Source organism: Cannabis sativa, chromosome 5, assembly GCF_029168945.1.
Source record: "Cannabis sativa cultivar Pink pepper isolate KNU-18-1 chromosome 5, ASM2916894v1, whole genome shotgun sequence".
Classification (NCBI taxonomy): Eukaryota; Viridiplantae; Streptophyta; class Magnoliopsida; order Rosales; family Cannabaceae; genus Cannabis; species Cannabis sativa.
This window is the reverse complement of record NC_083605.1, coordinates 58,621,063-58,637,258: the sequence shown is the minus strand read 5'-3', so window position 1 is coordinate 58,637,258 and position 16,196 is coordinate 58,621,063. Positions and strand designations below refer to the sequence as shown.

The 16,196-nt window shown below is 39.0% G+C and overlaps 2 protein-coding genes and 1 non-coding gene across 3 annotated transcripts; 2 read left to right on the top strand and 1 right to left on the bottom strand.

The window, feature by feature from the left end:
- The first annotated feature begins 2,068 nt into the window (after window positions 1–2,068).
- LOC133038417 (uncharacterized) lies at window positions 2,069–3,730 on the top strand. The gene has a single exon (XM_061116561.1). It carries the CDS (start codon window positions 2,069–2,071, stop codon window positions 3,728–3,730), a length of 1,662 nt encoding a protein of 553 aa, XP_060972544.1.
- LOC133038643 (small nucleolar RNA R71) lies at window positions 2,642–2,748 on the bottom strand. The gene has a single exon (XR_009688143.1). It is a non-coding gene; the product is annotated as a small nucleolar RNA R71 (small nucleolar RNA).
- A 4,052-nt stretch (window positions 3,731–7,782) lies between the features above and the next one.
- LOC133037961 (uncharacterized) lies at window positions 7,783–11,385 on the top strand. The gene is made up of 2 exons (XM_061115797.1): window positions 7,783–8,091; window positions 9,226–11,385. Exon 2 carries the CDS (start codon window positions 9,259–9,261, stop codon window positions 10,567–10,569), a length of 1,311 nt encoding a protein of 436 aa, XP_060971780.1. The 5' UTR covers window positions 7,783–8,091; window positions 9,226–9,258; the 3' UTR covers window positions 10,570–11,385.
- The last annotated feature ends 4,811 nt before the right edge of the window (window positions 11,386–16,196 follow it).

Genomic DNA, 16,196 nt, shown 5'->3' with positions numbered 1-16,196 from the left:
TTCTTCCTCATAAATAAAACCTACTCAAACTAGAAATTTCAAACCTAATATTTCCTATAACAGAATATTTACCCTTTTCAATCCTACAGTTACCATCCAATTCAGAACTTTGGATACCGGTTTTACTCCTAGTACCAATTCAATTCTAAATTAATTTCCCATTTCATCAATAATCTTGGTAGCTCTTCCGAAAAGGCATCCACAAGCCCTTGAGCCACAAAATTGTGTCTCACTTCCACTGATGTTTCCTTTGCAATATTTTCCACACTAACTGAAAGGTTGGTACATCCATCCCATAATAAACCTTCAGCCTTAAACACCATGATTAATGGATTCTGGGACCTTTGATCCTTGCCCAAGAACACAAAGGTCCTCACCTTCTGATTTCGAAGCTACCATCTTTCCTCCCTAATCGACATTTGTACTATATTTTACCAGTCAATCCAATCCTCAACATTAAGGGTTAGTGATAACTCTTGAGTAAAGAGTTATTTGATATCACTTTAAGCATGTTTTTTATGTAATTGTGTGTCATTTAAATTATGTTTGTCTCTTAATTTGTGAAAGTTTCAGTGTTTTATGTCTTTGTGTGTATTTTGAAGTTGTTAGTTAAAATCAATAACTCTTGTGCATAAATTGGCAAAGAAAATAGCAAGTTAGTCATGTTCTTAATTTTGCTGAAATTCTGTGAAGTTTTTGCTGCAAAGAAATGCATTTGTGGCTGATGTGTTTTATTTTCTTAGAAAAAGGGTGAGTTGGCATTTCATTAAAAGAGGTGGCATTTGTGGAGATGACGTGGCAATATAAGAGTGGTGGCTGGAGCTATTACATGGAGAGGCTATCTACATGACATGTGTAGGGTTTATTTGGGGCAAAAAGGTACAAAACCTAAGGAGAGAGAAGAGAGAAGAGAGCCTCCATTTAGAGAAAAAAAGGGGGGCTGAACGAAAATAGGAGTTTTGGCTGCCATTTTTACACAGAAAAAAAGAAGATTGAAAGAAGAAGAAGAAGGAGGAGGAAAGAGGAGAAGCACAACAAGATTCAACATCCATCCTTTTGGAAAAATCCTCCATTATTGATTGCTATTACTTCCTTCTCTCTTTTAATTTCTTTTCTCTTTTAATTTCTTTAACTTAACATTCAAACTCCATGTCTAAGTTTTATCTTGTAATGGTGGTTCTTGAGTTAGCTATGAGCTAAACTTTTTAATGGTTTGAACTGTTGAAGAACCCTATGTTTAGTTGAGTAATTTTCTTATGCAAATATTTAGTAAAAATTCTCATGTTCATTCAAGTGTGTGTATTGCTAATTTCTTGATCTTGTTTGGCCACCAATAGCTTGATTATTGAGTTATATTTAATTCTGGAAAGGTTAAATGTAATGGACTTAGCTTGAATGACACAAGTTCTTAATCTTTTTTAGGTTAGATTTGAAATAACATAGGAATATGTTATATCCTTGTGTAACAATTGAGAACTATGCTTGAAATGGTATTCTTGAGCTTGCTTGGCATAGGAATATGTTTGAACAGGCCCAAGGATTGATTGCATAAAATTTGGAAGAGTTTTGTGCACTTTAATGGAGTTCTTGTTAACCTGGGATTTTTGCTAAAGATTTGCTAACTTTTTGCTGCAGCAAAAACGCACAGTTTTTGCTAACATAGGGGGATTCAATAGTTCAAGCCTTTCACATTTCAAAAGCTCACAACTAAATTTTATTTTCATCTTGCATCTACTTTTGAGTTAATTTACTTATTTTTTTTTTACTCCTTTAGTTGATTCATTAATCATTTAATTTTAGTTTTTAGGCTTGTTGCTTGGTAATTAATTTTTGCAATAGAAATTTTATTTTCACAGTCCTTGTGGAGACGATACTCATTACTTATCACTGTATTACTTGTTTGTGACTACGTGCACTTGCGTATCTAATTTTAACACAACAAGTTTTTGGCGCCGTTGCCGGGGACTGTAAATATATTTTATTGTAATTGTCAATTAGCTTGCAATTTAGTCTATTATTTTGTACTCATTTTTGGTGACTCTTGTGCATTGGCAGGTGAAAATTTTATATGAACGAGTACCAAGAGTTTGTTAATATTGATCTATATCCTATTGATCCTGAAATTGAGCGCACATTCAGAGAGAGAAGAAGAGCTCAACATAGGGCTCAAGGGGAAATAGAAATGATGGATGACCAAGGAAATGGACGACGAGCTCAAGGGGAAATGGCCCCTAATAATGGTCAAAATGCAGTGATTATGGCGGATGATAGAGATCAAATCATCCGACAATACGCAGCACCTCTTTTCAATGAGCTCAATCCGGGCATTGTGAGGCCAGAAATTCAAGCTCCACAGTTTGAGTTGAAGCCAGTTATGTTCCAGATGCTTCAAACTGTGGGACAGTTTAGTGGCATACCCACCGAAGATCCTCACCTTCACCTTCGTCTATTTATGGAGGTGAGTGATTCTTTCAAATTGCCCGGAGTTACGGAGGATGCCTTGAGGTTAAAGTTGTTCCCCTATTCTTTGAGAGATCAAGCCCGAGCTTGGTTGAACTCCTTGCCTTCTGCGTCGGTTACAACTTGGCAAGAATTAGCGGAGCGGTTTTTGATGAAGTATTTTCCTCCCACTAAGAATGCCAAGCTCCGGAAGGAAATAACTTCCTTTCAACAATTTGAAGATGAGTCTTTGTATGAGGCATGGGAAAGGTTCAAGGAGTTGTTGCGGAAATGTCCTCACCATGGTATCCCTCATTGCATCCAAATGGAAACATTTTACAACGGTCTCAATGCTCATACTCGAATGGTGGTTGATGCTTCGGCAAATGGTGCTTTACTTGCCAAGTCCTATAATGAGGCCTATGATATTATTGAGAGAATTTCCAACAACAATTATCAGTGGCCCACTACTAGAGTACCTTTGGGGAAGAAGGTTGCCGGTGTTCTTGAAGTTGATGCCATTACTGCTTTATCTGCCCAAGTTGCTTCTATGTCGAATATGATCAAAAATATGAGCATGGGTCAACAAATGGGTCAACGTAATGTTTCCTCACCCGTGGGACAACTTGAGGAGGTTTCTTGTGTTTTTTGTAGTGAGGCTCATACCTTTGACAATTGCCCATTCAATCCTGCATCTGTGTTTTACATGGGAAGTCAGAATGCCTACAACCAAACATACAAGCAACACCCAAACTTGGCATACAGAAATCAAGGGGCTGGTACTAGTAATTCACCCATGCTTCCTAGATCCAACTTTCCACCTGGTTTTTCTCAACAAGCCTTTCAACAAAGACAACAACAAGGTGTCCAAACAAGTTCTCTTGAGAGTATGATGCGTGAGTTCATGGCCAAGACAGAAAATTTCATGACAAGAACTGAGAGTTATATGGCGAAGAATGACACTGCGATCCAAAGTCAAGCAACCTCCATGAGAACTCTAGAAAATCAAGTTGGGCAACTAGCTAATGAGCTTCGAAATAGGCCACAAGGTACTTTGCCTAGTGATACTGAAAATCCAAGAAGAGATGGAAAAGAGCATTGCAAGGCGGTAATTTTGAGGAGTGGTAAAGTTCTGGAGTCAAACGAGGAAGAAGCTAAGGATAAAAATGAGCCCACTTCAATCCAAAGTCGAGTAGAGAAAAATGTTGAACCTTCTAATATGGCAAAGGAGCAACCTGAAGAAAATGCCGCAAAGAATTCCTCATCAAAATGCAGCAGAAAAGTTACTTAGCAAGCCACCCCCACCATTTCCTCAAAGATTTAAAAAGCAGCAAGAAGATGGTCAATTCCGAAGATTTCTTGATGTTCTAAAGCAGCTCCACATCAACATACCATTAGTGGAAGCTTTGGAGCAAATGCCCAACTATGTAAAGTTTTTGAAGGACATTTTGACAAAGAAAAGGAGGCTAGGTGAGTTTGAAACAGTGGCTTTGACAGAAGGGTGTAGCGCCATGTTGAAGAGTAAAATTCCTCCTAAGTTGAAAGATCCCGGAAGTTTTACAATCCCATGTACCATTGGCGGAAGAGATGTGGGTAGAGCTTTATGTGACTTGGGAGCTAGTATTAATTTAATGCTCATGTCTATTTTCAAGAAGTTGGGAATTGGAGAAGCAAGGCCAACCACCGTCACTTTGCAATTGGCTGATCATTCCATGGCCCATCCGGAAGGAAAAATTGAAGATGTCTTGGTGCAAGTTGATAAGTTTATTTTTCCGGCCGATTTCATCATTCTTGATTATGAGGCGGATAGAGAAGTTCCTATTATTTTGGGAAGGCCATTCCTTGCTACCGGGAGGACCATGATTGATGTGAAAAAAGGGGAACTTACTATGCGGGTGAATGATCAACAAGTGACTTTTAATGTGTTCAATGCCATGAGGTTTCCGGATGAGATTGAGGAATGCTCTCGCATAAGTGTGATTGATTCTATTGTTGCTGAAAAATTTCACAAGGAAGCTTCAAAAGAGGAAAAGATGATAAGTTCTCTTGAAGAGCTTGAAGCTTTAAGTGAAGATGAAGAAACCAAAGTTACTTGGGTAGAGTCAAAGCAGCCTTTCACTAAGTTTAGGAGGCCATTTGAATCTTTGGAGTTGTCAGAGAACAATTTCAAGCCTCCTAAGCCTTCCATTCAAGAACCACCCGAGTTGGAGTTGAAGCCGTTGCCTAGTCACTTGAAGTATGTTTATTTGGGAGATGGAGAGACCTTGCCGGTAATTATTTCTGCTATGTTGGGTGCCCAAAGAGAATGCTTGTTAGTTGATGTCTTGAAGAAATACAAAAGAGCCATTGGTTGGACCATGGCGGACATCAAGGGTATAAGTCCTTCGATTTGCATGCATAAGATTCTGTTGGAAGATTTGTGCAACCATTCTGTGGAGCAGCAGCGACGGCTAAACCCCATCATGAAGGAAGTGGTTAGAAAGGAGGTAATCAAGTGGTTAGACTTTGGCATCGTTTACCCCATTTCAGACAGTTCTTGGGTAAGCCCAGTTCAATGTGTTCCAAAGAAGGGTGGAGTCACGGTGGTAGCTAATGAAAACAATGAGTTGATCCCTACAAGAACGGTGACGGGATGGCGTGTTTGTATGGACTATCGGAAGTTGAACAAGGCCACGCGGAAAGATCATTTCCCGCTGCCATTTATTGATCAAATGCTTGATCGCTTGGCGGGAAAAGAATTCTATTGTTTCCTTGATGGGTATTCTGGCTATAATCAAATTGCCATAGCTCCGGAAGACCAAGAGAAAACAACATTCACTTGTCCATATGGTACCTTTGCCTTTCGGAGAATGCCATTTGGGTTATGCAATGCTCCCGCCACTTTTCAAAGGTGTATGATGGTGATCTTTTAAGATATGGCAGAAAACATTCTTGAGATCTTCATGGATGACTTCTCGGTATTTGGGGAGTCTTTTGACACTTGTTTAGTTAACTTGGAGAAGGTTTTAGCAAGATGTGAAGACACGAACTTAGTTCTCAATTGGGAGAAATGCCATTTCATGGTTCAAGAAGGAATTGTTTTGGGTCATAAAGTTTCTAACAAGGGCATTGAAGTGGATAGAGCGAAAGTTGAAGTTATTGAGAAGCTGCCACCTCCTTCTACTGTCAAAGGAATTCAAGTTTTTTTTGGGGCATGCAGTTTTTATAGGAGGTTTATTAAAGATTTCTCAAAAATCTCCAAGCCTCTTTGCTCTTTACTTCGAGCGTAATAGATTCGAGTTCACCAAAGACCGTCATGAAGCTTTTGTGACTTTGAAAAAAAGCTCTCGTGTCCGCTCCCATTATTGTAGCTCCCGATTGGTCACTTCCTTCGAGCTAATGTGTGATGCTAGTGATTTTGCGGTTGGTGCCGTTCTTGGTCAAAGAAGAGAGAAGGTGTTCCACTCAATTTATTATGCAAGCGGAACACTAGCCGATGCCCAATTGAACTACACTACTGAGAGAAGGAGTTATTGGTCAGTGGTTTTTGCCTTTGACAAGTTTCGAGCTTACCTTGTTGGAACCAAAGTGGTGGTGTACACGGAACATTCCGCAATCAAGTATCTCATTGCCAAGAAGGACGCCAAACCGAGAGGCGATTCGTTGGGTGTTGCTTCTTCAAGAATTTGATTTGGAGATTCTGGGATAAAAAAGGAGCTGAGAATCAAGTGGCCGATCACCTTTCTAGACTAGAAGGTGATGATGAGATAAAGAAAGTTGAGCAGCCAATTAAAGAGATGTTCCCCGATGAAGCTTTATTGATGGTGAGCTTAGTAAACCAAGACTCCACTCCTTGGTATGCTGATTTTGCCAACTACTTAGTGAGTGGGAGGACTCCATCTGATTTAAAAGGGCAACCGCTCAAGAAGTTCTTCCATGATGTGAGGTCTTATTATTGGGATGAACCTTTTCTTTATAAACAGTGTGCTGATTGTGTAATAAGGCGTTGTGTGCCGCAAGAAGAGGTTCAAAATATTCTTGAGCATTGTCACTCATCACCTTATGGGGGGCATTTTGGAGGCCAAAGAACAGCTGCAAAAGTACTTCAATCGGGGTACTATTGGCCTTCCATGTTCAAGGATGCTTATGAGTTTACTAGACGGTGTGATAGATGCCAACGGGTTGGTAATATTTCTGCCCGAAATGAGATGCCTTTGCAAGTTATCCTCGAGGTAGAGTTGTTTGATGTTTGGGGCATCGATTTCATGGGACCCTTTCCCCCATCCTTTGGAAATTTATTCATTTTGGTGGCTGTAGATTATGTGTCAAAATGGGTGGAAGCAATTGCAAGTCCCACCAATGACTCTAAGGTGGTGATGAAATTCCTACACAAGAATGTCTTCACTCGTTTTGGGACTCCAAGAGCTCTCATTAGTGATGAGGGAACTCATTTTGTTAACAAAGTGTTGGCGGCTCTTTTGGCTAAGTATAGTGTCAAGCACAAGATAGCTACGGCTTACCATCCTCAAACGAATGGCCAAGCGGAGATTTCCAATCGAGAAATCAAAGGAATTTTGGAGAAAGTGGTGAATCCTACTCGAAAAGATTGGTCTCAACGGTTGGATGATGCTCTTTGGGCCTATAGAACCGCTTTCAAAACTCCTTTGGGCATGTCTCCTTACCGTTTAGTTTATGGTAAGGCTTGTCATTTGCCCGTTGAATTGGAACACAAAGCTTATTGGGCCACGAAGAAGTTGAATATGGATCTCCAAGCGGCGGGGGAAGCTCGAAAGTTCCAATTGAATGAGCTTGAGGAAATGAGGTTGTTTTCGTATGAGAATGCCAAACTTTATAAAGAAAATACCAAGAAGTGGCATGACAAAAGAATTCAACCTCGAGTGTTTGAGAAAGGACAGCGAGTTTTGCTTTTTAACTCGCGGTTGAGGTTATTTCCGGGCAAATTGAAGTCTCGTTGGTCGGGCCCATTCACCATAACCAAAGTTTATCCTCATGGAGCTGTGGATGTTTGTAATGAGCAATCCGGAAAGGAATTCAAAGTGAATGGGCAGCGTCTAAAGCATTATTTTGGTGGTGAGGTCGATCGAGCAAAAACCTCAATCACTTTGGAGGATGCATGAAGCGGAAGGTGGTTGGGTTGCCTTGTGTTCGAATTGTCAATTCTATTTTTAGGCAACCCAATGTTGGAAAAAGAGCAAGTATTGTAAATATTTTTGAAAAAAAAAAAAAAGAGAAAAGAAAAGAAAAAAAAAGAAAAAAAAATGAAAAGAAAGAAAAAAAAAGTATATAATTCTTCATTTTCCTTTATTTTTATTTTATTTTATTTTTTGTTCATTTTTCTTTTAGGTGTTTGGGTGGATTTTACACTTGGTTTGATGTTTCAGGTGGTTTTGGGAACACAATTTGGAGCCTTGGGGGTGATTTGGAAGTTTAGAGATTTTGCTAAATTTTTGATGGACTTTTGCTGCAGCATTTCTGTGAAGCACAACAGGAATTTTCGTTCATGTGGAGAACTTCCGCCGCTCGCAAGATTTTTCTAGCAAAATTTTAGCAAAAGTAATACATGTTCAAAGAGCACTCAGCAAGATTTTTGCTGAACTTTTGTGGAAATTTTGCTACAGCAGGCGTAATATCACTCACATTACGAGAGGAAAGGTCCATCGATTCCATATTACACCTATTTTACTTATATATATTTATATTATTATCAAAAAAAAAAAAAACAAACAGAATTTTTTTTCTTAATATTATATTTATTATATTATATATTATTACATAAAAAAAAAAAATTAATTTCAAATTTTTTTTTTCCTACCCTACCCGACCTTTCACCCAGCCCCTTCACCTTCACCTTCAACCTTCGAACTCCTGCCCAGAAAACTGAGCCATCGTCCGACCAAACCTCCGCCCACCACCAACACCGTCGACCTACACTCAACCCCCACAGCCGAACCCAGTCAGCCCACCAAATAGCCGAACCCAGTCAGCCCCCCCAGCACCTCACTTCACCAGACCCCCTTCGACTCCCCCTCCTCCATTGTTCCCGGCGAACACGACCACCACCCCCACCACCATTCGACCCCCAGCCGACCCCTCCACAGTCCGTCGAACTCCTCACCTGCACTCAGAAAAAAACCAGACCAGAAACCCGACTGCCCCCTTGCTCCGATTTCCCCAGCCCGACTGCCCTTTTTCTTCCCCAGCACCTCATTTACCCAGACCCGAACTCGCCCACACTCAACCTCCACTCGTGACAGCCAGCCGACCCGAAGCCCATAACCAATTTCCCCATCTCAGCAACCCAATTTCGCGCGCCATTGCTCGTTGAAATCTCTGTAAGTTTTGAGAATTTTTCTTGCAATATAATGAGCTTGATGAGATGCATGCTAAATCGGAAAATTATTCTGTAATATGCTATGCTATCTTGATTCTTGTTCATAATCGGAGCTGTCATTGGCCATGTTTACTGAGATTTCAATTACAGATTTGGTTTGTGGTGTTGTTGCGGTAAATTTTTTTCTCAAATGTTGTGAAGATACTCTTGTCATTGCTGCCCATTTTTGTTCATGATGATAATTTTAGTGTTGGGTGATTGCATTTTGAGAATCTATAATGTTTAGAGGATTGCATATTCTAGGGCTCATTGTGCTTAATTCTTATTTTGCGTCTATTGGTGAATATTCAAGCTGAAAGATTGTTATTGTCACTAAAATGTGTTGATAGGATGCTGAACTTGATGTGATTAACTTTCGTTACTAATATTCTGTTGAGTTGTGCATTGTTTAGCAGATATTTTCGAGCTTATTATTGTGAGATTGAGCCATGGCAATCACCAAATCCAAATCGCGTAAGCGTAAAGCTCCGGCCAGCACATCACCCACACCTCCACCACAACAACCAACACTTGCCTTGCCTTCCTCCGCCACACACTCACCACCCCGTACTCGTCCCCGTAAGGCCTCCTCACCTAAACCCAAAGCTCCACCCGCCAAAGCCGCTCCCTCAACCTCCAAGGGCCAACCCAAGCCTAAGCGCACCACTTCCACATTTCCACCACCTAAACAGAACCCCACTACTCGTCCTAGAGCCAAAGCCGACCCCGTCCGTCATCAAGAGCGGTTTGAGATATTACGAACCCGCAGCCAGTTGGCCGAGCGCGGCTTTCTCCCTGCCTCGGAAGCTTTACCTGCATATATTACCAATTTGATTGCGGAGCACAAGTGGGAGAAATTTTGTGCAATTCCTAAGCCCGCTGTGGCCTCGGTTGCCCCTGCATTTTATGCTGCTCTTGATCCAAAATATCCTGATGTCGTTAGAGTGAGGGGTCAGAGTGTCCCCTTTTCTCCTGATGTGATTAACGACTTATATGGATTGAGAGCTCCGCTTGAGGATGAGTTTGCTCTTTGGAGGATTAACCCAGCTTCTATTCCATATGACGCCGTGCTTCGTGCTGTTGCTCACCCGGGTTCTGAATGGTCTATCTCGTCTTCCGGCCACCGCACCTTGTTACACTCATCTCTACGGCCTGAAGCGAGTGTTTGGCTTGCTTTTATTAAGTGCTCTTTGATGCCCACAACACATGACACCACAGTGAGCCAAACACGCCTCTGTTTATTGTATTGCATCCTGGCAGGCAAGAAAATAAATGTGGGCAAGATCATTTATGAGGAAATTTGGAAGTGTTTTCAGAAAAAAGGCGGCAAGTTATTTTTCCCCGCTCTCATCACTCAGATTTGCCTAGCGGGTAATGCCGCTATTGGGGACGATGAAGAACTTCTAAGAGAGCGAATCAGCATTGATTTGGTCTCGATTCAGCGTGTTGCCACTCATTGCACACCCTCGACTGCTCCTCCCAAACGTCACCAGCCATCTAGCAGTCAGACGACTTCCGCCAATCTTCCTCGCACTCAGCACGAACAAATCATGGATCGCCTAGCACACCTTGAGGAGAAGCAACTTACCTACTTTCGCTATGTTCAGGCGTGTGACACTGCATTAGCAAAATCTCTAAAGCGAATGGCGCCAAGGCCGATAGTTGACTTCCCAGTGTTCCCACAAGAAGTGTTTGCTCGATGGGCTGATCCAGAAGCTCCGGAAGACTCTAGCGCTTCAGAGGATGACCCCGAGGGATAGACAGAGGGAGTACTTTTTTCTTTCAGCTTCAGTATTTATTTTGCACTTGTCTTTTCTATTTGTGTTCTTGTTTTTTCTGTTATAGTTGTTGTTGTTTGTCTTGTTGTCTTATGTTCGGGTGGTATCTTGTCTTTGTTAGTGTTGCCTAGGGGGGCTCGATGACGATGTCGTGTTTCCACTTAGTTCTTGAAACTGAATGTTTTTCTTTTTGAGTTTTAAGCTGCCTTTTTTAAGTTAACATGTTGGTTTCCCTTCGTTGTTGAAAGTTTGCCTCTCTTGATTGTGCTCATAGCTTGACTAAATGGTTTGTGTCACTAATTAGTTTGAACTAAACCTTTGTGAGAGTTTAAGTCTCTAGAATTACTTAGCAATTTTTCCTTGAGGCGAAATCCTAGACATCCCTACCCCGAGGAAGTGATATAGGCCATGTTTGGAACGTTTGAACCTTGAAGCCTACCCTTGAATATTTTATCCCTAGTTTTTCCCCTTTGAGCTTGATATTCACATTTTCTTTTCTTCGCCACTACATAGCCTAGCTAGACATAACTTCTCTTTTTCACCTCACCCCAAGACGCATTGGTCTTTATAAGATACTAATTTTTATTGCATATTTGGGAGTTGTGGGGAGGGTAGTGAGTGAGTGTCAATTGGGTGAGTATTTGCCAATTTTCTTTTTCTCTTTTTCTAAACATTGAGGACAATGTTGTTCTTTAAGTTTGGGGGGGGGGGGGAGTGGTTCTCACCTTTATTGTTATCTTGCCATCTAGCTAGTTTATGTCATCTCTATTTAGTTTATATAAGTTTATTATTCAAAAAAAAAAAACAAAAAATGAAAAAAAAAAAAAAAAGTTTGTACTTAGAATTGTCCCCCTTTATTGAAAAAAAAAAAAAAAAAGAGAGATCAAAGTCAAAAATAAGTTTGGGGGTGCCAAAAAAAAAAAATGCATGTAGATATATATATATTAGTAAAGAATTAAAGCTAGTGGCAAGAGTTATATGTGGTTTGTGGGGTTTCTTAAGGGAAAAATTTATTGTGCATTGCTTAGGTCCTATAAAGATTAATGTGTTTAGGGTGGTTCGAACCGAAACTAATTTTCCTTATCTTACCTTCACCCTAGCCTATCATTACAAGCTTGGCAAAGTCCTATTGATCCTTGGAGTGGTGTGTGTCTACATTAGTGGAGAGGAAGTTGTTAGGTAACCTATGGAGGCATCATTTGAACTTGAGGACCAATGTTTAGCTTACATGTTAGTTGATCGAAATTGTTTAGGAAAAGCTATGTTTAAAAAACAAGAGAGAGGGGCACTTGACACCTATTTTGGGAAGCGACATTTAAACTTAAAGAATTTGGTTTAACGCTTGAGCAAGATCTTCATTCAGTTGCCTTTTGCAAAACATTATTCCTGAGAGCTATTTCCCCTAGGTGTGTGCATTGACAAGACAAGTTGCATCCTGTTTTTGTTTTTGGTTGAATATCTTTGTTCGCCCAGTTGACGTTTGTTTTGAAATTCTGTGAGCTGTTTGTTGTTCTAGTTTGTGTGGTTTTGTTCTCATCACTCGAGGACGAGCAATGTCATAAGTTTGGGGGTATTTGATAACTCTTGAGTAAAGAGTTATTTGATATCACTTTAAGCATGTTTTTTATGTAATTGTGTGTCATTTAAATTATGTTTGTCTCTTAATTTGTGAAAGTTTCAGTGTTTTATGTCTTTGTGTGTATTTTGAAGTTGTTAGTTAAAATCAATAACTCTTGTGCATAAATTGGCAAAGAAAATAGCAAGTTAGTCATGTTCTTAATTTTGCTGAAATTTCCGTGAAGTTTTTGCGGAAACAGATTTGTGGCTGATGTGTTTTATTTTCTTAGAAAAAGGGTGAGTTGGCATTTCATTAAAAGAGGTGGCATTTGTGGAGATGACGTGGCAATATAAGAGTGGTGGCTGGAGCTATTACATGGAGAGGCTATCTACATGACATGTGTAGGGTTTATTTGGGGCAAAAAGGTACAAAACCTAAGGAGAGAGAAGAGAGAAGAGAGCCTCCATTTAGAGAAAAAAAGGGGGGCTGAACGAAAATAGGAGTTTTGGCTGCCATTTTTACACAGAAAAAAAGAAGATTGAAAGAAGAAGAAGAAGGAGGAGGAAAGAGGAGAAGCACAACAAGATTCAACATCCATCCTTTTGGAAAAATCCTCCATTATTGTTTGCTATTACTTTCTTCTCTCTTTTAATTTCTTTTCTCTTTTAATTTCTTTAACTTAACATTCAAACTCCATGTCTAAGTTTTATCTTGTAATGGTGGTTCTTGAGTTAGCTATGAGCTAAACTTTTTAATGGTTTGAATTGTTGAAGAACCCTATGTTTAGTTGAGTAATTTTCTTATGCAAATATTTAGTAAAAATTCTCATGTTCATTCAAGTGTGTGTATTGCTAATTTCTTGATATTGTTTGGCCACCAATAGCTTGATTATTGAGTTATATTTAATTCTGGAAAGGTTAAATGTAATGGACTTAGCTTGAATGACACAAGTTCTTAATCTTTTTTAGGTTAGATTTGAAATAACATAGGAATATGTTATATCCTTGTGTAACAATTGAGAACTATGCTTGAAATGGTATTCTTGAGCTTGCTTGGCATAGGAATATGTTTGAACAGGCCCAAGGATTGATTGCATAAAATTTGGAAGAGTTTTGTGCACTTTAATGGAGTTCTTGTTAACCTGGGATTTTTGCTAAAGATTTGCTAACTTTTGTGCGTTAAAGAAACGCACGCTTTGCTAACATAGGGGGATTCAATAGTTCAAGCCTTTCACATTTCAAAAGCTCACAACTAAATTTTATTTTCATCTTGCATCTACTTTTGAGTTAATTTACTTATTTTTTTTTTACTCCTTTAGTTGATTCATTAATCATTTAATTTTAGTTTTTAGGCTTGTTGCTTGGTAATTAATTTTTGCAATAGAAATTTTATTTTCACAGTCCTTGTGGAGACGATACTCATTACTTATCACTATATTACTTGTTTGTGACTACGTGCACTTGCGTATCTAATTTTAACACAACAGTTAGCTCAATCACCTGAGCATAAAACTAGGAAACTCCTAGTTATTTAGTCATAATATCTACATTCTGAACAATATACCTGTTCCACCTTAAAGCCTTCCTAGCGGCCTTAGTAGCCGCTGCATTTTAACAAAACTTTGGCAATCGGTTCAGCCTAGTGTCATTCTCCATCACTATGCTGCCCGGGATTAACCATACAGGTTCTACTACCTTATTACTCAAGTGATCTCTTACTTCATAGCATGCATTTACTCTCGGTCCTATGGTAGTGGAAGATTCATACCAACACCACCTACCCCGAGCTTAGTAGGCTCGTAATTATTCTTACTAGATCGCTTCAAGTACACCTTCTAGTACACTCGCGACCATTCCTTGCTCAAAGTTAGAATCTTTATAACTAAAACTAATGCTAATAAGCATTACCGCACACGCATAAATATACTCAGCAACTTTATATCATATCAAAACTTATCATGCTTCTCTAATAATTTACACATTTCAAAAAAGCAGACAATTCAAATAATCAATAAATAATTTACTAATCAGCGAATAATTAGCACTTACTAAACCATGAGTCGAACGAGTCTTCGCAGCCAATGAACATATCAAACCAGTCTTCAGGATCTTTAAACCTTGGTCGCTGTGATACCATGTTGTAACGCGCTGACCCTCAGGGACGCCATGTGTGTGCTTTTATAAACTTATTATCACTAATCTATAAATTTTAGAAAAGTGTGGTTTAATTTAAATCTTTAATTAAATTCAAAATAAAGACTTCCATTTTAGATACTATTGCAATATAGGGATCCCTTGTTTATAAAAAAAATCTTTTTACAATAGATTACATTTCCAAACATAGAAAGGAATTCAATCCTGCTTCCCAGAAGCCAAGACCCCACGGCTGATATGTACATTGCTGGGAGACCTCTGACTCATGGTCGAACACAACTTCTAACTTCCTTACCTGCACCACGAAGCACCCGTGAGTCACAATGAGTCAACAAGAAAAGCTACTATATAAAATCATAGAAAGTGCCAGCAAATTTCATTACAATGTAATATATATAGCAATAGGGCATACATATTCAAGGTGCATAATTAACTTAATGTCTATGAGAGCACACTTATTACGTAATCAAGTATATCCATAGTTATTTATAATCAACAATCTCTGTGTTTCATACAACCTCCTAAACATTTATCATTATAAATACTCACCTTCAGTGCTTCATAAAACACTCTAATTCACACATTACCATAACTCCATAATCTTAGTGCTTCATAAAAGCACTCTAATTCACGCATTACCATAATTCCATAATCTCAGTGCTTCATAACGCACTCTAATCTTACATCTCTATAAGCACGAATACTTACATTTCGTAAGTCACTAAGATTCTGCAAGAAAAGAAACTAATCTCTTAAGCAATATTAAAATCCATTCATTCACATTATAACAAAGATATATCCAGTTACAAATCATCACATAATAACATGCTTAAGTCATTTCACAACTTCGTAATCACACAATACTGGTACTTTATAAAGTACCCTTACCACTCGTTAACCACGAGCTACTTAGTTCACTATCGTTGCCCGATACAGAAAACGATAAGTAAGAAACCTATCCGCGGTTTCAGGAATAATTACTCATAACGGTAATGACCGTATCTTTTACTCGATCATAATCAAGTCACAACGATAATAATCGGTTCATATCACTAACCTCGATTATAATCGAGTCTCAACGATGATAATCGTTTCCTATTATTTCCCTCGATCATAATCGAGTCACAACCAATACATAACGTTAACCTCGATTAAGATTAAATGACAACAACATATACCAAGATTTCAATCTTAATTGATATTGTAACAATCATAATATTAACCTTATACAATATTTAATACTTTTCTTACCTTAGTTCAGAACTCAAGCGTACGGGCCGACTTGAGTGGAAAATAAGCTAGGTAATCCCGGTCCTATGTCACAACAACCAAAACTCAATAAAAACCTTAATCAAATTTCTGATAATCGACTCCAATTCTCATAATCGAACACACCCTACTTTCGCCCGGATCAAACTAGCTTAACCATCTCTAAAACACCCTAAATTTCACTCCGAAAGACACCCCGAATCAGATAGGACTTCAGGAGAAAAACTTGAAATTTTCCCCTACTGTGAAAAACGGTCGGCCGTTTTTCTGGGTGTCAGAAAAACAACCTACCTTTTTTTCCTGGCAGCCATGAAATTTACTGGTTTTTCACCCCAAAAACCAATCAAACCTTCACCAAACCTGTTCAAACCTTCCAAAACAGTATAATATGACAAACATAACATAACCAAGCAACTAATTCATCACAATTTATCAACTAGCTCAAAATCATATGCTCAAGTGAAGGAAACTCAATTCCCTTAGCTTCCTCATTTACAAATCAAATCCAACAGCCATGAGTTCAATTAAAACATTCACAAATATACCTAATTCAACTAAGATATCTTACTCAAACCTGACCTAAGCCTACAGCCCTGAAAACTTACAAGAATTTACAAAACCTAGCTTTA